The sequence below is a fragment of the Battus philenor genome, unplaced genomic scaffold, assembly GCF_028537555.1.
Source record: "Battus philenor isolate CCGP_79_NKW_IND1 unplaced genomic scaffold, ilBatPhil1.0.hap1 SCAF_19, whole genome shotgun sequence".
NCBI lineage: Eukaryota > Metazoa > Arthropoda > Insecta > Lepidoptera > Papilionidae > Battus > Battus philenor.
This window is the reverse complement of record NW_027181681.1, coordinates 11,005,944-11,030,321: the sequence shown is the minus strand read 5'-3', so window position 1 is coordinate 11,030,321 and position 24,378 is coordinate 11,005,944. Positions and strand designations below refer to the sequence as shown.

Below are 24,378 nucleotides of genomic sequence, written 5' to 3'. Positions count from 1 at the left end.
AATAATAAATGTCTATATATTTCTATAATTTGCGTTCACTTTAATCATAATTTATTCGAAGACCTCGGTTACGCCCTGCGTTCTCTGATGATTTAGACGTCAGGTGCATTGACAAATGCAGTAAGCTTAATTTGTTACAGTGATGCAATTTAAACTGTTTTATCTATTCATGCGATAAACGACCTTATATCTTTGTAACAAGATGTAGTATTGGATTATATTTACACTCAAGCGCGTATAATAGGAATGAGTTTGCGTACCGCCTTCGTGTAAGTTTGATATCGTTTCTATTACTGGACAAGGAAATCATTATGCGGAACAGACCAAGTCTTGAATGGCGTTACAATATATGTAACAAATTTCTTACTTTATATTTAAAAAAATAGATTAGTTGTCTTATTTCTCCGAGAAATTATAATGAATTAATACAGTACAATATTAAACAATGTGAATGTTCGTTAAGAAGTATATCGCAGATATTAAATCTACGTTTAATAGTATCTATTAACTATAAAAACATTTAACTAAAGTAAAATTATTTATAAACAATAGTAAAATAATAATTTGCGTAATTAACCAACACCATCATTATCATTTCAGCAGTAAGATGTCGACTACTGGGAATAGGCTTGAAGGAAATGACTTTCATGCAGCGTTTTGCGATGTCATTCGTCCACCTGTGGACGTCCTGCGATACATAACTTAAGGCTCCAGTTGCCATCTGTTCTTTACGCCTTTCCACTTCAACTTACTTCTCTACTGGGCCATGTCGCTTACCTTTGTTAGTCTACCAATTCATTCCTGATTTCGACCACGTATGGATAATTTCATTGAATGTTATTTCTTTATTATATTAAATCTATGAAGTAAATTAAAAAACAAGGTGCCTACGTTTAAATTTATAATTACCCGAGGCACATTTATAATTCCACGCACGTGTAAATATGAGTAGTAAAAATTTTTAAGCGCTTTATCAAATGAGACCATCAAACTGTTTCATATTATTAGCATGCACCTTCATTCGTGGTTTTAAATATTGTCATATATATTTGTATGTGTTATATAAATAAATATATGTCGGCGTGCCAGAGTTATTCAACCAGTTAGTAGAAGGTAAGATTTTACAGTGGCGACCACGAACAGGAAGACATGGCGTGCGTAGATTTTCCACTAGGTATACCGAAATGATCGAAGAAAGCGTGAAACCTGTCATCATGACCACCTTTTGGTGAGGCATAAACTATTGCAGTATTTACAGTGTAAATAAAATTATATACGAGTCAAATAAATTGTGATACTGTAATAATCTGTGATCTAGGAATGTGATCGAGGAAAGGAAGGTGATGTGTGAAAGATATGAAAGAGAAAGTAAAAGAATATTGTGAAGAACAGTAGAAAAGTACATATATAAGAAATTGAGAAGAATGAAAGAAGAATGTTGAATCTACCCTCAACACGTTAGTGGAAACATTTAAATAAAAAAAACCGTCTGTGTGCTTCAATCAGCTGAAATGGTGATGATTATAGATCGTGCTGGTAGCTAGGCAATGTTTTCTTTAGTTGTCTATCATTTATCATAAATAGTCTAATTGAAATCGAATCGTGATCTTAAATCCTAAACCTTAATGTTTTGCCATTATTCATTAATAAATAATTTAGATTTCATTTATCATTGGCCACTATACCGCGTATATATTATCTCACCACAATTGATCTAGAGTGCAGAGGATATCTAGAACGTTCGACGATGATCTTACGTCGTCCAGGACATCCATTAGTTCGTTCTACCTCTCATGTTACAGTTCCCTAATGACCCGTGCATGCACCTACTGTACTTTAGATTGATAACTGACAATTTCCTATGAATAGAACATACGGCTGTAAAATTGGTACGCAACCGCTGCGTGTAATTTTACTCGTATCAATTGATTAAATCATTGATATTGTTTTGTCCTTGTTAAAGTCAAAAGTAGGAAGTCTACGGGAGGCCTAGGTCTTTATCCAGAAGTGAAAGTCCAATAGCTGAAACGACGTGATGCTTGTTTTTAGGACCATATAGTTAAGGGTATGACTGAAGATAAACGTCTACATGTATGTTCAAAGGTACCATCGAGTTTCTTACGCGGTCCGGTTCAAAAATTTCGTCCGTATGTTACACGAAGTGACAACTGCAGTGCAGTGCAATTGTAACCAGTAAGCGCAGTCGTGTCTGGCCCAGTTTTCGTTCAGCTAAACTTGCAATAATGCCGGATCATCAATTGGATGCAACAATTTGTGCTACTAACCACATTCCATTGTTACGATAAGTAAATACATTGTTAAAATATTATAATTATTAACATAACAGTTGATTCGGAAAACCTTTTGTCTGAACAAAAGGCTATGATGCAGAATAATTTACAATATTTATTTTAGATATTATTAACAATATTATGCTTCACGAATTTGATGAACGCACCCACAAGTGGATTAGGGGGGGATGGGCGTTGTGTGGAGAATTTAATAAATTCCGGTCTTAGCTGAGCTTTACTCAGCGAATTAACTATTACTACTAAATTTCAAGTCTCTAAGTTTTATAGTTCCAGAGACATCGATATAAATCTAGTATACAAATTTTTAATGCCAGAACGATAAAAATCGATCGGTTTTTTTTGTAATATGTCGAAAGAAACGACATTACTTTTCGGTCATCCTTATATATAATATAGATTACATCTCAGTTTTATTTCGTGTTGAAGAATGCAGACAGTTACATAATATAAACAATATATTTTTTTATATCCAATAATTCAAAATAACTTTTTATTGCATCTATTGTTTTTATTTCACAATTATTAATGTTATTAAACATTGTCTAAAATCATGTAGTCAATTGTGCAACATACAGATCACGTCGTGGAGATTTTGTCTTGATATACAAGTCCCTTATATACAGGCTGATTGGTTTTAGTCATAAAACTTTAAAATTAAACTCTTAGAGTATAGCTCATTTGTTAGAAAAAAATGTAAAAAAAAATGTAAAACTTTCACACCTATTTTCAATCGTCCTGTATCTCATTCTGAAATATGTTACATTAATTGAGCTTTACTATTTGAATGGGATAGACTTATGGTCGTATAGTCTACAAGGAAAGATGGTAATAATTTATTTAAATATGTATTTATCGGAGTTTATAAAACACATTATCTTACTGAAAATTGGTTATTATATAGGGTGTACTATAAATTAATCGACAACAAATGTGTTACATTTTTACACGCTTAATGCTTTCATACCTGTAACTTATCATCCTGTATATAACAGATATACATATAACAATGTAACAAAGAATACCAAAGGTATATTAAACAATAGAATGTAAAATGTGAAAAAAATAAATTAATATACAAAGTTGACCAAAGAAATTTAAACAAGGCAAAATGTAACTGTGATGCTATGGAAATTGTGGAGATGAGAAAGAGGTGACGTGTGGATCAAAGAAAAGAACGACTGAAAGAGAAAGAAATAGCGATGGAAGAGATAGGAAAAGTGCGAAAGAAAATGTGAAAGAGGAGAATTAAAGTCAAGAAATAATTGAAATAATTATTAATTTGAATAATAAAGCCCATGTCAATCTCAAGGTAGAGGTCTGAACGAGTTGTCTCCAGTAACGAGGGCAATAAAAAAATATACAAACTTATACAATTTATTATAAATCTCACTTCAACTATATGTCTAAAAACGGTTGTCAGTAACGTATATTACTTCCCGATTGATTCAAGATTGTTCCGGTTTTAGCTACTTCCGGACTCTAATGCTTAGTTTTATTCGTAAAACATATAACTTCACAAATGTAATCTTTTATTGTATTTTCATAAAACCTTTTTTTTTTAAATAGGAAGTTATTTAAATTCGTTGCTAAAGGACATATTTATTTTCATACAGATCTTTATTATTGTAGAAAGTTTATATATGAAATTTACAATGCCAAATGCGAAGAAAACAAGTATAACTTAAGTGTCACTAAGTTAACAAACACCACGGCATTTTTTAGAAATAAATTTAAACTAGAAACTTCAGTGGGACACCTATCTTCTCTTACCAGTAGACTGAACTCTGTTGTTTACGCTGTTCGAAAAGAACTCCAACCGATCCTTTCCCAGCTCCGATATCTATTCAGCTAAAGTGTCATCGGAGAAAAGGATCACACCTTTACCTCGCATCGAGTAGATGCCAATTAGTCAATACAATACGTCAGGTGACGCATCTGACGTAATTTTTTTTAAATTTATTATCCCTGAGTCCAATGAACTTGTAAAAACCAAAACGGATAACAGCGTCTAAATATAGGGAATATAGCCAAACAGATTACAGACATTTAATGGAATCAGGCGTTACCTTGCGGAAGTCCATCCTAAGTAAGAAAAGGACTAATATTTAGCCACTTCCGCACATGCAGTGGTAGTCGTGCAACAAAGTGCACCGCCCGCCAGCCCGCTGATAAATGCGTATGCGGCAAACAATGCATATTACACAACTGCCACCGTTAATTCGCTCAACATGTGTTTCACACCTCCACGGGGCATCTTCAGGAGTTATGTTACACCGATTCTGTCTTTTCTGACTTTTCTTACTTAGATTACAGACACTAATACAGACAGATTTGTTTATTTAGGCTACTGTCATATCATACTATTTTATGGCATATTACTCTGGGATAATATTGGAGATATTGAGTTAATATTTGTAAGTTATAAAGGGACTAATATATAGCTACTCCCGCTATGCAGCAGTAGTCGTGCAATAAAGTGCACCGCGCGCACGCCCGCTGATAAATGCGCGTGCGGCAAACAATGCGTAACAACTACCATCGTCACTGTTTATATATATATATCAACTGTATGATTAACAATCTTCATTGTTAACATAAAAGCTGAAACGTATTTTAAAATAAATCTTTCCTTCTTGAAGTATTTATTTTAGATTCAAAATATTTCTATAATCATTAAGCTAAATATGTGAGTGAAAGTTTATTTAAATAATATATGTGTTATGTTTAAAGTTTTAAAATTCCTTTTTAAAACTACGCTTCGCCCACGACAGACTATTTTATTCTGATATTCTAATTTCGTCGATCTGTAACGAATTAAAAATCCAAGTTAACCAAATAAAGGTGGACTTTAACTATTGATTTTGAATAAATTATTATTATATGTTTTTAATTATGCACTTAAATTAGTTATTAGCGCCTCATTTGCATAATAACGTATTGACTGCGTTTGTAATGATGGCCGTTAAGAAAATCTCAACTGACTTCAATGCGTGACTTCGTTGAGTTAATTTTGGAATTTTTTAAACGATTTATTAACATTGTTGGATTATTAACAAATATTAATTAAAAACGCATAAAAATTATTTACAGGGAGTTTAATTATACTCGTAAATTATTGAAAAAGGTAAAGACTGTTAATTAATGTAAGATACAGCCTATCCAAAAATCAATGTACTAATGAAAAACGTTTTAAAAATTCGTATTACTACATATTAAAATTGATTATAGTTTACTTTCTGTCTCTACTGACTTTGTATCAGAAGTTAATTGGCATGACGCATTCAAATACGAAAAATAAATCAGTGAAAACATGTTTGTGATAAAATAAAAATAAATGAAAATAAAATATTTTTATATAATTGAGTAACAACAGGATAGTAAAATAAGTAATAATAATAATGGGAATAAGGACAAAAATAAAAATAGTAAACTAAATTGTGACACAAAAATAATGCAGCGAAGAAAAATAGACGACACGTGTAAAGATCGTGAAAGAAAGATAAGAGTATACAAGAAAATTTGAAGAATGAAAGAAGATATAGTAAGAGAACTTGTGAGGGATGATAGAAGAGAACGCTAATAAAAAAGTACTAAAAATTATATTATTAATAAAACTTGTTTAAGATATCTCTGCATTTGTTAATTATACAGAAAATAATATTTACGCATCTTTTTTGTTTTAATTGACGTCATACATGAATTATTGTATTAATTATTTTTCTCGCCACATATAAGAATTTTTCTCGTGTTTTAACAACGTAAACATGAAAAAATAACCGAATACGTTGTACCATTCTCAAGTTGCGCATTATACTATATTTGGCTTCTTTTTATTTATTTAAGATAAATTACACAAGTGTATCATTGTATTTTCCTTTTCAAATTAAAGGTCACCTTACAACAAGTGAAGTATTAATGTAATTTATTCTTAATAATTATAGACGTTGGGACCGAAAGGTTCTTTAGTGACGACCAAGAGACGGTAGACGAGGCGTGGGAAGGCATTCCACTAGGTGGGCCGACGATATAGTTATGGTCCTGGTAAGCAGCGCAAAATCGGTCATCGTGGTCTTCTTCGGGCGAGGTTTATGCCTTGCAGTGGATATCCATCTGCTAAAAAGAAGAAGAAATATATCACACGAGTTATGATGTTTGAAATGTTTAAATCTAGATTTTCTCAGAGTGCGAAAGGATTTTAGCATAAACCTAGGGTATCTTTCAAAAGTCTCCAGCTCTTTCAGTAGTAGCTTGTTGAGTGAGTGTGATCATAGCCTACCTCCACTAGATGTACCGACGAAATAGTTAAGGTTGCGTGAAGTCTTTTGAGACAGGAGTAAGGAGTCATTTTCGATATGCAGATGAAAAGCAGAAGAAGGAGAGCTTGTTAATGAACCGCAGGGTGAAAAACCTTCTTTTATTATAGTCTTCTAATTGCCTGACAATTGTTAATATATCTTCGAAACAAACGATGTATATTTCGAATTTGGAAACGATGTCAAGCCTTGTACCGTACCCTAATTAGTGTCGCCTACGCGATATGTTTTTGGACTGTCGTTACTTTCTCATTCTCCGTTGTCACGCATTGTCGTTCAAGGTTACATTTCCTCGAACAATTTCATGCTAAGTTATTGAATGGATAATTATATTCACAGATGTCTGTGATCAAAAAGTGAATCGAAATTGGCTTTTAAAACTCACGGAAAGTAATTTTTTTTTGCTATGTTGGTAGAACTGTCTATAACATTTGCCTAGTGTCTGTTTGTTGTTGTTGTTGTTGTTGTTAGTTGGAATATCATTTATCTCATCCCAAACCATTTTGAACGACGTTTTGTATCACAAATCGCATAAAATTTAGAATGAGAACGTCCAAAACTCGTATTTCTTTGTCTTTTCGCAACCACCGTATTTGCCTGATTTGGCTTAGTACGACTTCTGGTTATTCACCAAACTCAATAAGCCAAGATTGAGACGCTTGTTAGCCACGATTTAAGGATTGAGGATATAATAATCGAATCGAAGAAGATCTTGAAAGTTAAACAGGGAAAAAGACTATTTCGACTGTTTAGATAACTGGAAAAAGCGTTGGCAAAAGTGCGTTTTTTTATCCTTTATATTCGAAGCCTTTGACCTATGTCTCACCTGATCTTAAGCCATGACAAGGTCTACGATGGTACATGCTTGCCTAGACGAAACCCATTCTAGACTCCCAGGCTGTGATTGTCTGAAAAAAATGACGCCTTGTTTTATCGGATAGTGATTACTTTAAAAACTTTATCATTTAAAAAGATAAATTAAGAATTTATATTTTATCAACAAATTCACCTTACTTAGTTACTCTATCTTTTTGCTTTGCTCCTACTTGGTTCTGGTAACTCATTCCAATAACCAAACTATTTACTTCAATCGATAGTCGAAAATCCTATATCATAGCATAATTAATAATCATAAAATGTAATTGATAATTTATTGTTGTGTAATTATAAATCTCACTTCATACTTTACATATCGAATTTTAGTGCAAATATATGTTCTGTTCATATCATAATTGAATACTCTGCCTATATGATTTTATAATCAAAAATGGAGCAAAAAGGTGACTGTCTGGTACCCCAGTGATGGACATTGAAGTCGGGATAGAAAAGGCAGAAGATGAGAATGACGAAAAAAGAACTACGTCAGGTTTCATGAGGATGGATTTCAGGACAGCGGCTAACCATGGGCAATGGAGGTAGTTGGTTAGCCTTAGCTATTAGGCAAGCTGAAACAAGAAGTATATTAGGACACCGGAATGTAATGTCGCTTTCTCAATTTAAATTCAAGCGACATTTTTAACAAGTTTTTATTTCTAATCAACAATATATTCACCGTATATCAACAAGCTTTTGTCATCTAGTATACAAATTCAATGCCGGAGCGGTGAAAATCGGGTTTTCCGCAAAATAGGTCCACATAAACGACATTACTGTCACCCTAATATTTTAAGTAAGAAAAGGACCAATATTTAGCCACTTCCGCACATGCAGTGGTAGTCGTGCAACAAAGTGCACCGCCCGCCAGCCCGCTGATAAATGCGTATGCGGCAAACAATGCGAATCACACAACCGCCACAGCCAAATTACTCAACACGTGTTTCACCCCTCCACGGTCCACGGGACATCTTCAGGAGTTATGTTACACAGACTTAGGATGGACTTCCGCAAGGTAACGCCTGATTCCATTAAATATCTAATATTTTAATGTAACTTAAATTTGTTAAAAATAATTGTAGTAATTTCGGAATCAAAGCTAGTGCAACGAAATATTTTGTCTAATATAATTATTTTTAAAATTTTATATCCGAACCGAAGTCGAAGTAAATTTTGGTATTTTAAATCACGACTTTTTATAATAGAAAAGCACGTGAAATAATGAAACTTTCGTAATTGACGACACATCAATCAATTAAACGTACAGAAGTTAAAAGCTACCGAATACGTAATGTAGAAAGTTGTTTTTCATCTTTCGTACGTTTGATGTATAATCATGGGATATTAATTACGTCAAACATTCACGGGTGGATTGATTTAATCATATGCACCATGGGAAATAAACGCTCAATATTAATTTTCTTCTACAGAAGTTTTTTTTTTAAATCACTTCGACGAGTATATATATTGTTTTTTCAATTCACCCAAACCTGTTTTTATAAAAAATGATATACATTATAAATATCGCAAATAAACTTCACGGAGACACATAAAAATAAAGAATTTAAAAAGATCGTATCATATCAGATTTGAGTGTGCAAAATATTTAGCATATGTGTAATTCTAACATCATCGCTATATGACGGTACTCCGGGTACATTCTCATACATTCTTCCCCAGCGATAGCCGCCCTGAGCACCGTCTCTGGTAATAAAAGTCTATTCTTCTTCTGAATAAATGTCCACCGGAAGCTAGCATCTTACTTATAGGCTTCTTCGCTTAACTTTGGTAACAGCCTCTCCTGAGTCTGCAATCTAACTGCCAAGGAGACCAAACGTAACATAGTAACCTACCTAGACGACCTTTACAAAAAGATCTGAAGATTATTTTGGCCGAAGGAGGTTCACTGCTAAACATCGGCCTTCCAATAGGACCGGTTGAAGGCAGATTGCATCCAGATGCATGCAGATGCGACATCAGACTATCTTAACAAGTTCATTTGTCCACCTTGTGGGTGGGCGTCGTGCTTGTCAGTTCTTGGTCTCCATTAAGAAACCCTTCGAGAGTGTGGATTAAAAATCGATTTTTTTTTAAAAAAAACCGCGATTCATGAATGTAGATGAAGGAAGGAAGTAAGAAGCAAGAGAGACGATCTGCAATTATTGTCAAAGTTCCTTTGACCCGAATTTATAACGTCTATTCTCCACATAAGGCAGGTAGAACGAGGGGCTTAAAAAACGGACGTTAAAAAATTTAATAAACCTAAGGCTCCAGCGATCTGCAATGCTACTAAAGATCCACTTATAATTAATACACTATTTTTATTATTAAACATTTTGAGACTTTTGTTAAAAACAATGACATTGTTTTGATATACGAAAGAATTAAAAAACATGTTCGTTTATTTAATTCCGTTATTATTCCGCTTCGGTAACCACCCCGCTTGTAACAGGAACGCCGGCTGTCCGATATAAATGCATTACGGTAGGGTTTCAACATAATTTGGAACTTGATACGACAAACTGACACGTGTTGGTCTTTATTATAAATTATTTGCTCTCAGAGACTTCGGACTGTTAAAATTTACTGGACTTTTGCACTAAAAAAACTAATAGAACATATTACGCGAGTGATAATTTTATTTATAGATTTATTGAATAATAAGTAATGATATACTCGGAGGAAAAATGAGGAGATTCGAAGACAAACCAGCTCAGCGGATTGGCAATCTGAAGTAGCAGTAGACAGGACATATGGCGCGCGACAGATAGCAGGTGCAGTTCTAAAGTGGAGGGCATGAACTTGTAAGCGTAGGACACCGATAAAGTGTACAAGCGTTCTTGATAAGGCCTTCGGAAGCTACTGGGTGAAGCCTTCCAACCGGTTCTTTTGAAAATCTTTGCAAAAAACTTAGGTCCACCTGTGGATGTCTTATAGTTGAAGTATTGATGATGAATATACGTACATTTATTTTCTCTAAGTGGGGTCTAAATAAGAAAAAATGTAATTTTTAAGTAAGAAAAGGACCAATAATTAGCCACTTCCGCACATGCAGTGGTAGTTGTGCAACAAAGTGCATCGCCCGCCAGCCCGCTGATAAATGTGTATGCGGCAAACAATGCGAATCACACAACCGCCACCACCAAATTACTTAACAAGTGTTTCACCCCTCCACGGGGCATCTTCAGGAGTTATGTTACACCGATTAGTGCCAACCACAGAGTCTATGTATGTAATTTTTTTGTACACTTGCTTTAAAAGTATTGATCGTCGATTTCTGTTGTAATTGAAATTATTATAATATTAACGCTATTATAATAGTAAAGCAAAACCGTTAGCAATGGTTCTAGTATACAATAAATCCGGACTTTCTACTGTTAATTTCACAGCAAGATGGCGCCACTTTCTATACCAAGGGTCGGCGGTACAAACCGAGATTAGATCTCCAGTAATTTGTGTTACAAAGTGATTTATAAAAACAACTTTAATCAAGATAAAAACGTAGATGATGTATTTATACAAAAAGGTAAATTTATCGTGTAACATTCTCAAATATCCACAGCTGTCGTATTTTAGATAAGATTATTATCAAGAAAACATATACATATAAATTTAAAATTGAATATATGAATACATGTTAGTCAACATTAAATTTATTTTTAATTTATACTTTCTTATACATTAAGGTACTTTGAGAAAACATATGGCAACACTTTTAGGAATACATCAAGATGGCGACCAATGACAGAGGATATATAAATCAGTTCAAAAGGCTTTTCCAGGCCAGATTTCAACTACTTAATCACGAACAGCGTAGGCGATCCGAAGAAGGATTCGGACCCCCCCTCAAATTGCCGAATGATCTGCCGTCTCGAGCTCCACACACAACACAACACATCATCTACACACGTAGATCTGCCACCTTTGTGCAACTAGGGTTATGGTGCCTAGTAAATTTTTATGCAAGTTCACGGACCCTACCGTTTTGTGAACTCAATTCGGATGAAGCTAAAAGGTTAACAGTTTTAACATTTATAGCAACAATAGTTGTAGACGATTGTACTTCTGCACTTCGTCGAACGTGATATATATAGTCATTATTTGTAAAAGAAAAATTAGTGCACAATTGTTCCACCCCCGTAAACCCAAGTGATATTTGTACGGTCGAGAACAGTCAATTGGTCTGAGGCGACTACATACAAGATATTTACAACAAAAAGAATATATATATATATATATATATATATATATATATATATATATATATATATATAAATTCAAGTGTGTCTATGTGTGTAATCGATAGGCTCGCAAGAGATAGATATTTAAATTATTCAGTATATCCTCGGAAAGGTTTTTGATAAAAAAAATATATTTTATTTTTGAGGTATCAAACTGCCTTTTAGTTTAGATTTTTAACTAGATACATAACATAGCTACACATAAACGGGTACACCTAATATGTTATAAATAAAAGTCATACATTATTGGCATAGGTGGTACAAAAGGCACTCTTATCGCTCAAGGCGGATTCTACCAGATAAATTGAAATGATAGACATGAACGAAAGACCAGTTTAAAGCGAAAATAATAATAAAAAAAAATAATAAATACATAAACACAAATAAGTAATTAATGCTGCTTGTAAATATCTCTTTTACCGTTTAAAAACTTACAGCGAATAATCGATTCTTATTGTTTGTAAAGAAGTAAGAAAACAAAAATAAAAATGTTTTATCTATGCTATTAACGTAATATGTAAGCTATTATGAATTTGAAAATCGAATTCATTTAGTGAAAAATATGAAATAGTCAAATTTTTCTAACGTCGTAAGACTCCCACTGCTGGACATAAATTTTTCTCAGAGATTTTCAATAGGATAGGTAGAAAATTATCACGTTAAATATTATGTTTTGATATCAGTTTTTATTTATTAAGATTCATATTGAATATTTAGACAGAATGTTTTTCGCTCAGAATATCTTTAATCGTAATTTTATATTATACTAGCTGATCCCGCAAACGTTGTTTTGCAAAAAAAAATGATATTTTAATTTACAAATAGAAAATAAGGGTTGATCGTAGAGGGGTGAAAATTTATGGTTGTGTGTATTCTTGTATGCTGTATCATAAAAAAATTCGTTAAAAAAATAAAAAAAATTTTTAAGTGTGAACAACCTTTATCACTTAGGGGTATAGAAAATTGATAGTAGCCGATTCTCAGACCTACTAAATACGCATATTAAATTTGGTAAAAATAAGTCAAGCCGTTTCAGAGGAGTTCAAGTTCGAACACCGTGACACGAGAATTTTATTTATTAGATATTAAGATACAGACAAATTTTAAGATTATTTATTTTAAGTTTAGCTTACTGTCAGTCATTACGTCCATTTAAAGTTAAAAAACGGTCGGTGACGCGAAACAATTATTGTTGGTAATTGCTTAGACGCATGATTGGCGTGAATAATTGAAAAGAGCCAAAAGTATTATTATTAGAGTGGTCGCATGGTCACATAATGCTAAATATTCAAGCATGCATGTCAATGTTACATTGGATATTATATTTCGCATCTGTCACGTTTGTATTATACATACGTAATAAACACATTTAAAAAACTTTTAAGTTAAACGGTTTTTTGATACCCATATTGTGGTGGTTGCGGAAAAATATGTACCTAGTCCGCCATATTGAAACGGCGTCCATCTTGAATTTTAAATTTTGACAAAATCATCGTGTTTTACTAGTGTAGCCCTTTCATTTGATACCCATATTGAGGGGGTTAGAGAAAAATACGTAATCCGCAATTTTGTATCGGCGGCCATCTTAGATTTATAATGTTACTGATTTTATTACATTGTATTGTCATCTAAATTAAATATGTGTACCAAATTTCAAATCAATCTAACAACGGGAAGGTGCTTAAATTTCAATTTCTAATTTTGACCCAAATAAATTCCGTACGGGTCGAACTAAATAAAACCTTTTAAAAACGGTTCCAGTGTTACAAGTATTAAAAATATATATTTACAGGTTTGGAATTGTTATATTAACCCTTTCGTTACCAACGCCGGAGTTAGCCGGCATTCACCTTGTAATGTGGGCTTTTAGATCCCTGTTTTAAGATTTATCACAGCCAAATAAATTACTAATAATTATCCTTACTTCTATTTTAATTAATATACCAGTAAAATCTTTAAATATGTAACTCAAATTAGAAAATTCGAACATCAGCTTACCGCCATGCAATGTGCACATTTCGCGGCGCAAATGCCCAATTCAGTTGCGTTACTTCGGCAGAACGGACTACGGTAAGGAAAGGGTTAAAAATACTGACATTTTTCAATTTATTTTTTTAAGTAATAAATATACACGCTAGCAGGAAAAATAAGCTAAATTAGCGGCTATAAAGCTGGGTATTCTTAGGAAATTTTGGCAGTATTTTACACCAGGATAGCTCTAAAATTAGTATGTAACACAAGTTCAGTAATGTGTATTATTATAATACTTAGTCATCTGTAGGATGGATCGTCGGAGTTCCACAGCTGTCGTACTTTAGATAAGATAATTATTTACAAAACATTTAAATTTAAAATTGAATATATAAATACATATTAGTCAACATTAAATTTATTTTTAATTTATCCTTTTTTATACATTAAGACACTTTGAGAAAACATACGGCAACACTTTTAGAAATTCATCAAGATGGCGACCAACGACAAAGGATATAGATCAGTTCAAAAGGCTTTTTCGGACCGGCTTTGAACTACCTAATCACGAACAGCGTAGGCGATCCGAGGAAGGATCCGGATCATCCCTCAAATTGCCGAATTATCTGCCGTCCCAATTTAAAAAAAATATATTTCAAAGCGATCAATTTATTACAGGGTGATTGAAAATAGATGTAACAGCTTCAAAGCTTTTTAGTGACAAATGAGCTATAGGTTCATTCACCCTTTTAAGGCTTTTACGCTTATAAATCATGCTGTATATAGGTGTTTAGCTGATGTTTATCTCACGTTTAAGTTAGAAATATCAAAAGGCCACAAACGTATACTCGCTTTGTGGTTTCAAACAGGCTTACGATTCCACTGGTGCGGAGATGGGCAATCGTCGTTCATAAATTACCAGCGACATGAGTTTAGATACAAAATAGCAAACTGGTTTCTAATTTATTTTGATGAATTGAAAGCGAAGTGACTAAACAGATAATATGATTTACAATTTTGTCCGCCGGTGTACCGCAAGCCAATAACCTAGGAACATTCATTTACATTCATTACACATTTATCATTAACCTAGTATGGCGCTAGTGGAACCTTAATATAATATTAATAGATTCAGTTTTGAATGTATTTTTAAGTGACCATAACATGATCGTAAAAATCTTACTTTAAAATTCATGATATTCAGTTACTAATGCGTCGAAATCAGTCACTAAAACTCTCACATATACACTTTAATGTTTAGAGTATTTTATACCTGTGTAGTTTTGTTTAATATTCATGTCTGGAAGCATGTATTTATAAAGTTTTTATTATTTATTGTCAACAGTTGCAGCCGTATGTATACTTCTGGAAGTAGGAGCGCTTCCGAGCAGACGCGGTGGCTTCAAATGCAACGATCCAGATCTCTCATATCCTCACACCGGGGACACCTTCTCTATTTCTGTGGTCGCTGTTATCACAGTAATCGTTCCATTCATTGTTGTAAGTGTTCCAACAAAGTATCTTACTATAAAACTAGACCATATGCCTATACGAGGCGGCATAAGGCATGCTAAAAAATACCATCATATAACTGGCAGGTTTTACTTTTTACTATTTTTTTCCGAATGACATAATACGATACATAAAAAATATACAGATTAAACAGTGTAGTAATGGCAGCTTAGCTGTTGAGAGCGAAAACTTGCGAACATGAGATGTGGGTTACATTCTCGAGAAAGAATCTCATATTATTTACTTTTAAACAAGTTTTCGTAGTATGTACAGCAGCGCCCTCTGCGTACCATAAACACCACTGCCGTCACTATCACGTCTGCAAAGAGTGATGATTATAGTATACAGTCATAGATATCTTGGGGGCAGGCCTAGGCCTTGCAGTAGACTTCATGAATGCTAGGCAAATGAAATCGATAAATAAAGTGATTAGTTCCTTTGAAAGGCCAAAGGAATTGCTCTTTTGAAATGGCAATGGGCGAAGCAATTCCTTCGAGCAAATGATGGTCGTTGTGGTCAATAGCAGATAGACGCGGCTGTAGTCGCGGAAAGTCGCTGGACAGCGCAAAATGGTGATTTCTAGAGGAAGCTTATGCCTTTCAGTGAGCATCTATAAGCTGACACGACGATATTCGAAAGGCCAATAATCTTTGATAGCATGAAATCCGTTATAGAATATACTTTAAAACAAGATTAAAATATTCCCATCCTTTTACAGATGTGGGGCATGGAGACAATTCTGCATCGAGATGACGAGTATACAATGAAAAAGAATAAACTGCTCGCGAGCGCCAAAACAGCTTCTTTGATGTACCGAGATTACATTTATGGATCCGTTGTCAATCTGACCATATTGGAGGTTGTCAAATGCGTTGTTGGCTCCCCGCGGCCGACATTTTTCGATCTGTGCGAGCCTGATAAGGCGAAGACGTGCAATAAGTAAGTCTGTACTATATATACACGCATACAACCATAACTGTTTAATGTCATTCATTGTTAGATATAGATATGCTTAATAATTTCGTTATAAATGCTTTGTATCGATATTTTTAACAGACAATTCAATTCAAGCTACCATTCATAAAAGCTTATATAACGATTTTTTTTTTATAAAACATACAAACCGTCCTCGCAGACAAGAATAGATAAGAGCGTATAGGTGGAGACAACTCCTGCTAAACCTAGATAGACTCTAGTTTCTTCTGCAAATTCTTCTTCCAGAGCTAACGACTTTCAAAGTGATAGTAATGTTAGTTAGGCAATGTTCAGATTTCTCATGTTTTTTTTTAATTGCTAGAGTTAATATATACATCTCAAACCCAAAGTACTCTCTCTGTGACTCTTTCACTAGATCACTCTACGTCACATACAGGATGATTGGTATTCGTGTAAAAGCTTTAAAGACATGAATGTATAACTCATTAAAAAAAAACTCATAGCTTTCATATCTATAATCACCTATATATATCACTCTGAAATATGTCACATTTTTTTCTATTGTAATGCAACAGATATTAGTCTGTCTACTTTTGACAGTATAAAGATTGTAGGGATTAATAGTAAATAATAATTAATTTCAATATGTATTAATCCGAAATTTTAATGTTTTTCGTACTATATTTTATTTATTATTTCGAAACTGTTAATTTTTGGATAGGTTTATATATATTTAATTCACTATATTGATTAACAACAAATTAGCTTTACTTTCACCCCCTGAAAAGCTTGTGCGTAAAAAAATATATAGGCATTAAGTAAGTTATTCTTTTTTTCTGTTTAGTTCTGAGTACATCAGCAGTTACACTTGCACCTCGACGAAGTATTCAAGATACTTACAGATCGACTCAAGTCGGAGTTTCCCTTCTGCGCATGCGTCACTTTCTATCTACTGTGGACTATTTGTTGCCGTAAGTAACAGATTATTAAGAGACGTAATTTATAAGCAATCCAGGGATCCATCGTGCAGATGCCGAATCCATAATATATGATCCAGGTACGATATTCAAGACTACCCGTATAGGTTAAAAGAAAAGGTTTAACCCTAATTGCAATGCATTCGTTCAATTTCCCCAACCTCAATTGCAACGTATTCGTTCAATATCCCCAACCAAACACATTTTAAATAATCGAATCACCGCTGCTATTGAACAGACCTAAATCTTTCAGCAGGTTATAATTTTGTTGTTAAACTCATCGCTACTTCCTTTACCGCCTAAAAATCGAAGTTTTTCAAATGAATTCGGATTCGAACTTGAGTTCTTGTGCATCCATAAGAACGATATTGCACAAAATTGTTGTAGCCGTAATGACTAGTAACACGGAGTGCGAATGATAAACGTAATTACCAATTCTTATGCAAATGATATTAATTTTGTGATAGATATTAAAAATATATTGTAAGTTGTCGTTAAAAGAGTAAACATCTAGTTTCTTGCTAGGTTCTTATAGATTGAATCAGCATTTCGAACCTGGCAGCAAACTGTGTAGAAATATTTATTTACATTTTGTAAATGTGTTGACTATTCAGTGAAATAGAAATTTGCGAACGTGAATTTTAAATCTTGCACTGTGTGGTTTTATGTCCTAAAGTCAAGACAATCTTTCGAGTTTATAATCGACTAGACAAAAATAAGTCGCCTTCACCGACGAGAGTGGCTTTTAGCTACGGGGGACGACAACCCCAAATATTACAGTTAGTGTCGGTGGATTACTTCCGCCTTTTCACACAGCCTTAAAGCTTTTCAAAGTGGAAGTAATGTTAGTTAGACAATACGCCTCCATTTACCTTGCCGTTCAATCTGATAAACTTATACGCATATATAATAAAGTGTCATAAGATATCATAGACTTTCCATTTTTAAGTTTTATATCTAAAATTAAAAGTATATTATTAAATAAATCTTATTATAGTATCCAAGAGTTTTTAGTTGATCGAAATGTGTTAACTCATTTACAAGGTGGATATTATAAAGTACACATGAATTATTGTTAAATTTCATTTAAAAAGAGCAGCGGTTGAATTTCTGGCCGGATCATCTCAACATATTAGCGTTCCGAGCCGGTGGTAGCTACTACGGTAGCTACTAGGTAACTACCTACAATATTAAAATAATCGACAATTCAAAAGCGCATGTAAATGCCTATATGAAAAAATATGGTATTTATGAGTATTAGTAGTATTATTGTTATTGTATAAATATGTTGTTCCTTGTAGTGGTACCTGCAGAGAAGAGGTTTCAGCTGGCACAATCGGTCAGTTCTGGTGGTGCCACTCCTTCAGATCCTGTGCATCATATACGCTGCCGTTTGTCCTTTGACGCGGCTGACAGACCACCGTCATCATTGGTGGGATGTCCTTGCCGGAGCCGTGATGGGTTTCCTCAGCGTATTGTATACGGTATGCACATTCAATTAATCCAAATAAATAACGTTTTAATTTTATACTTTAATGTTTCATAGTTATTAATACCTCAGACAATCTTGTTAAGGCCCTATTGGAAATCTATGCTATCTAGGAACATCAGTGCACGTCCCATAGCTGAAATGAAAATGATGAACCACTCCGAGGACTGGAAAAAGCGTTGACAAAAGTTTTATCGGGCGTGAATTACTTTGAAAGAGATGAAACAATTTTGGAATAATAAATAAAAAATATATCTATTAACAAATTCATATTACTTTTTGATCACAGTATGATGATACGTTTTTACTCATTTTTTTTAGCACCAACCTTCATCGTCACCTATAGCCAAATTAGAACTGCTTGGCTAGACTAATATACCTCGAAACTACTTTAAAACTTGTAACGCTATAGACACATAAAGGATCACATAAAGGATCCTTTATATGATCCTGTAGATGACATATTTTTCATTATTAACCGAGTCCATCCAATGGTTGTCTGGAAGAAATTGCGATAAGCTATATGACTGGCCAATATACTTTACTTTTTTGCCAATTACTTGTGATTTGTTTTTTTAAGTGGAATAGATAAATAAATACAGAGAAATACTAATATTTTAACAATGTTTTAAATGCAGGTGGTAGTTCTATGCAAGAACTTCTCTCAGCCGTCAGTTGTAAGCACTAGCGACATCTCGAGCAGCGATGGTAACAACCATCCATCCGTTCGACGACTGCTGGCCAGCGGTTCCAGAGTTGTGGTGCCATAGCCGGCGGAAGTCTAGACCTCACGGTCTGGAACCTGGACAGCATTTTAGTGTTCATACTGTTTAGTGCATCCTCGAACTGGTGTGACTTGTGTTTAAAAGGGTACACTTTTTTAAGTTGAGAAGAAATTGTGAATTTGAATAGGTTTAAAGAAAAGACATCGAAAATTTTATTAGATATAAGACTTTACGAACTTTACTAGTTTTTGGGTAGTTTGTGTAAATGTTTGATAGAATTTGTGCAGGTGTTGAAAATGTAGCTATTATGTCGTTTTTATCAAAACAAAAAAAGAATGTTACAAGCACCTCCTATTTTTTAACGATCACAGTTATTATAATGCAAAGAGTCACCAAGTTAATACGAAAGTTTATTTAATTTCCTAGTCAATATTATTTTGACTATAGTACACTAAACTAGACCTGAAATCAAGAGAAAAACATTGTTTTAACAAAGACACTTTGACAATTTTAATGTTGATATGATTTTTTTTTGGGAGTAATATGAAAACGGACACTCAATTGATCTTTTTTAAAGATAGCAATTGAGAGACTGTATTAATAAATACATATGTGCATTTAATTTAATATACCTGCAAAAATACATATAGTTGACAATAATGCTAAAATATGTATATGAATCTTGACACACATAAAAAATTTGTAACTCAATACGAAAGTAAACATGAATTAAAACTAGTACAAAAAGACGTTAAACATACAAAATAGAATACCGTAAAAATAGAGATGGATCTGTTATTGACGTTAAAATTAGTACACCCTTAAAAAACGGCGAAAAAACGCAGCGGGACTATATATTATCAAAAAAGATTATAAGATATCTGATAATTATTAGAATAGCCTGGAAACGAACATGTAATACCCAAGGTGTGCTATCTTCAGTCGACAAATAAATGACAAAATAATATATTTAATTTACTTATAAATATAAAATAAAAACAACGTATTTCAAACACCAGTGAAAATATTAAGAAAGTAATATTGTTATTTTTTTGCTTTATAATTGTATGCGGCAGCCATATTGAAAAAAAAAATTACGTAATCTTCGAAATATTTTCATAAATAAAATCAATTTAAAGCAATGATAAAACAATGATAAATATTTTCTATAGCGTATACGAAATGTTTAGCGTTTTACAAAATAGATAAATTGTACAAATGTTAGATAGTGCTTCACAGTTTTGTGCGAAGACCTATGTAGATGTTAAGGTGCTCTCTATAAAGCTAGTTCACAGTTTGCGTTACAATCTATTTAATTATTATCTTACAGATGATATATCTCTTTGTAAATAACATGCGAAAAGCTTTTGCAAATCCAAGTCTATTTCAAAAGAACAGATTTAGGCCAAAACATTATTTAGCTACAAAATCTGTTGCTTCAATTAGCTTAAAAATAACTTAAACTTTCTTGTAAGCACATTTATGCGTTTAAGATCTCTGTCTAAACTCATTAAAACTTTTTAGGTGTTATAAGTAAAAATTGAATACCGATTTTTCACCTTAATATCTTAAAATGGTTCAAACCTGTTGTCTACCCAAATTAAAGGGATATAGTGAAATAGGATATTCGGATGTTTTATTTACCTGAGGATGCAAGAAAATTATGGAAGCGGCTTTAATAAATAAATTTGTATATGTAAATATGATCACGTCTTAACTAGAGAATAAATTTACCTATTTCATTCATCTTTTCATGGGATTCTTAATATACTGTAAAAGGATTTTATGAAAATAAACTAGAAAATACAATGATATAATGAAAATATGAATTTCACAGCTTATTATATTAACTTTGGTCGTTTGACAGTTCACTAATTCATTTATTTAACATTTAATCAATGGATAAAGTGATCATTGTGAAATATGTTACATTAATATTTTTTTTCTATTATAACTTGATTGACCCATAACTTCATTAATAGAAAACTCTACCGGTTTACATTTTATTTGATATAAAAGTGTTTTCCATAATAATCCAACACATAAATCTAAGGTAATTTTCCATCCGAATATTCGTATTTCGAATGTTTATAATTGTAAGATTATTAGGTTATATTTATGAACAAATGCTTAGTATAAACTACTTACAAGCTATTTATTATTTAATTTATTTAAGATTCGCGAAAGTATTTACTGTATAGTACCTGTCTAGTCTTAAGTGATGTAACGGATGGATATGTCGGATTTTTTTTATACGAAATGATGCCTTTTTTTAAGCCCACCTGTTTCTTCTGTATTTCTATCACCCGAAACGCTGTAAATGGCTATAAAACAACGACATTCCTTTGCATTTAGTTTTACGGACGCTCTGATGTAGTTGATATTTGTTGTAAATATTTTATTAGCAATATTTCCGAACGTAATGTTTCTGTATGACATTAATAAATAGATGACATTGATGATTTTTAAACTGTTGTTTTATTACACTTCCAAGAATACTTGATCGTTATATATAAAATTTTTTTGCACATTCGAGTGCTCTGAGAATAAGTAGCTTACGCCATTTTTTTTATTTTATGACAATTTTTTTCATTTTTCCTTTTTTATGATTGCATTTACCCTTTCACCTTGTTCACCCTTTTATCGTCACCATCATTTTTATACCTCTCTCGATTAGTTATTTTAATCAATAATACATACCACGTTTCCATACACTATACTTATCTAAGTTTGTATTTTTTTTATTTAACTGTCTACTACTAATATAAAAAAAGAGAAAAATTACTCAACACTTAGACACTTTTTCCGATCCGAATCCAAAAGGCGTAACCACGTGACCCTTTACTAAAACTTTGATATACGACCGTTCAACTTACCGGACCTCCTTAAGAAAGAGTCTACTGCAGAATCCTATGATGACCTGGCGGGTACATTATGAAATCAAATAAAATCTATAAAATGTAATTTAGAATTGGGTATTACACATTAATTATATTTTTATATATGTATATAATAAAAGGCTATCATATGACTCGCAGCTGATAGAAGAAAGGTCTGCATCAAATAGCGGCAACCCCTCTTCCGGTTGTCTGCACGCAGAAAACGCAAAAAAAACATATTATAAACAAACCGTCTTAGCGCTTACTCAGACACTGCTCTCGATTCGAATCCAAAAGACGTAACCATGTGACCTTATTTGAAAACCTCAATATACCTCCATTCAACTTACTGGACCTTCTCAAGAAAAAAATGTACGGCAGAATCTTTTGATGAGTTGGCCCGGCACATTGTCCTAAATCTCAAGGCATTTCACGGTCTGTAGCGCTTGGGCAGCAACTTGAAATAAAATAATGTACCAACTAATATATTATTGAGTAAAACTTACAAATGTTATTGTTAATGTGTATAAATTTTAGCTGTATTTACCGATAAGAGAAAATTGTGTAAGAAAAATTGTAAAAATTATTAAACGCTGCCGTGCCTCGCAGCTGGGAGAAGAAAGATCCGTATGAAATAGCGGCAACCCTCTCCCAACTGTCTGCGCTTAGTAAAAGCGAAAAAAAATATAAGAAAAACTGTCCTAGCGATACAAATTAGAATTAATCAAAAAAGGTAACTTTAGATCCAGACCGAATGGAAAAAAATTCTGTATATGTCTGGTATACTACTAGGTATACACTAATTAAGAAAAACTTATTTCATTTTCACTTGTTTCGAAGTGACCTTACTTTTGAAAAGGTAAATACAGCGTTACACTTGTGTCATCTGTCTTAAATAAATAAAACGATCGACATACATCGTGCTAAGCGAGATACTTAAGAAAGGCTTGTTTTATTCACTAATTATTTTGTCATAACTTCGTTCGTGCAAAACAGTTAACAGTATTTAGACGTATAAACTACAGACTGAATCTATCAGTTGTGTAATTCGAATTGTTTGCCGCATGCGCATTTATCAGCGGGCTGGCGGGTGGTGCACTTTGTTGCACGACTACCACTGCATGTGCGGAAGTGGCTAAATATTGGTCCTTTTCTTACTTACTTTACTTTGATTATTCTGTCGGTCAACCTGGTGGTCGGCCTACCCTTTACACAATCATCAACGCTCCAATCACCGATATAAAAAAATAGAAACAGTTATTTAGATTCTTAAAAAGATTTCTTTAATACATGTAAGAAAAGAACCAATATTTAGCCACTTCCGCACATGCAGTGATAGTCGTACAATAAAGTGCACCGCCCGCCAGCCCGCTGATAAATGCGTATGCGTCACAAACACTGAGTGCTTAGCACTAATCGGTGTAACATAACTCCTGAAGATGCCCCGTAGAGGGATGAAACACGTGTTGAGTGAATTAACGGTGGCAGTTGTGTAATTCGCATTGTTTGCCGTATACGCATTTATCAGCGGGCTGGCGGGCGATGCACTTTGTTGCACGACTACCACTGCATGTGCGGACGTGGCTAAAAATTATTATTTTCTTACTTAGGATGGATTTCCGCAAGATAACACCTGATTCCATTAAATTATTTAATACAATAAAAATTGGAATAAATGTTGAAATTTGTTTCGTATCGCAACACATAAGTAAGTGTGTATCGCCGTTAGGAAAAAGAAAAAGAGGAAGACCCTACGCAAGATGGAATGACGACATAGTTAAAGTCGCAGGTGTAGATTGGTTCCAAAAAGCCAAATCTAGAGAAGATTGGGTATCCTTGGAGGGGGCCTGAACCTGCAGAAGTTGATAACCACACCGTAAATCGTAGTCACTTTTTTAATTTTATAATTTTGACGTTGTGCTGGTGTAAAATACTGTCGTACCTTCCCCAGAATACCCAAGGTTTTGGCAGCTATTTTATCTTTGGACTATATAAGCTTACCAAAGTTTAGGTTTGATGCTAGTGTAACACACAGCAATGTGATCTGTTACCGATACTGATGCACCTTGGAAAGTCGAAGACATTTGAAATTGCCTCCGTTTTACGATGAATATGAACACCTAGGTCTTGCAGGAATTAAACTTGACCAG

General features: G+C 33.4%; 1 protein-coding gene across 2 annotated transcripts in view; it reads left to right on the top strand.

Annotated features, from left to right (window-relative positions):
- LOC137921569 (phospholipid phosphatase 2-like) overlaps nucleotides 1-19,812 on the top strand; it is a 103,471-nt gene extending 83,659 nt beyond the window's left edge. For both annotated transcript variants that reach the window (XM_068764367.1, XM_068764368.1), the window contains exons 3-7: nucleotides 15,056-15,210; nucleotides 15,941-16,161; nucleotides 17,003-17,129; nucleotides 18,437-18,619; nucleotides 19,263-19,812. In XM_068764367.1, the coding sequence (XP_068620468.1) occupies nucleotides 15,056-15,210; nucleotides 15,941-16,161; nucleotides 17,003-17,129; nucleotides 18,437-18,619; nucleotides 19,263-19,394 (818 nt within the window). In that variant the 3' untranslated portion in view covers nucleotides 19,395-19,812. The remainder of the gene's footprint in view (nucleotides 1-15,055; nucleotides 15,211-15,940; nucleotides 16,162-17,002; nucleotides 17,130-18,436; nucleotides 18,620-19,262) is intronic.
- The last annotated feature ends 4,566 nt before the right edge of the window (nucleotides 19,813-24,378 follow it).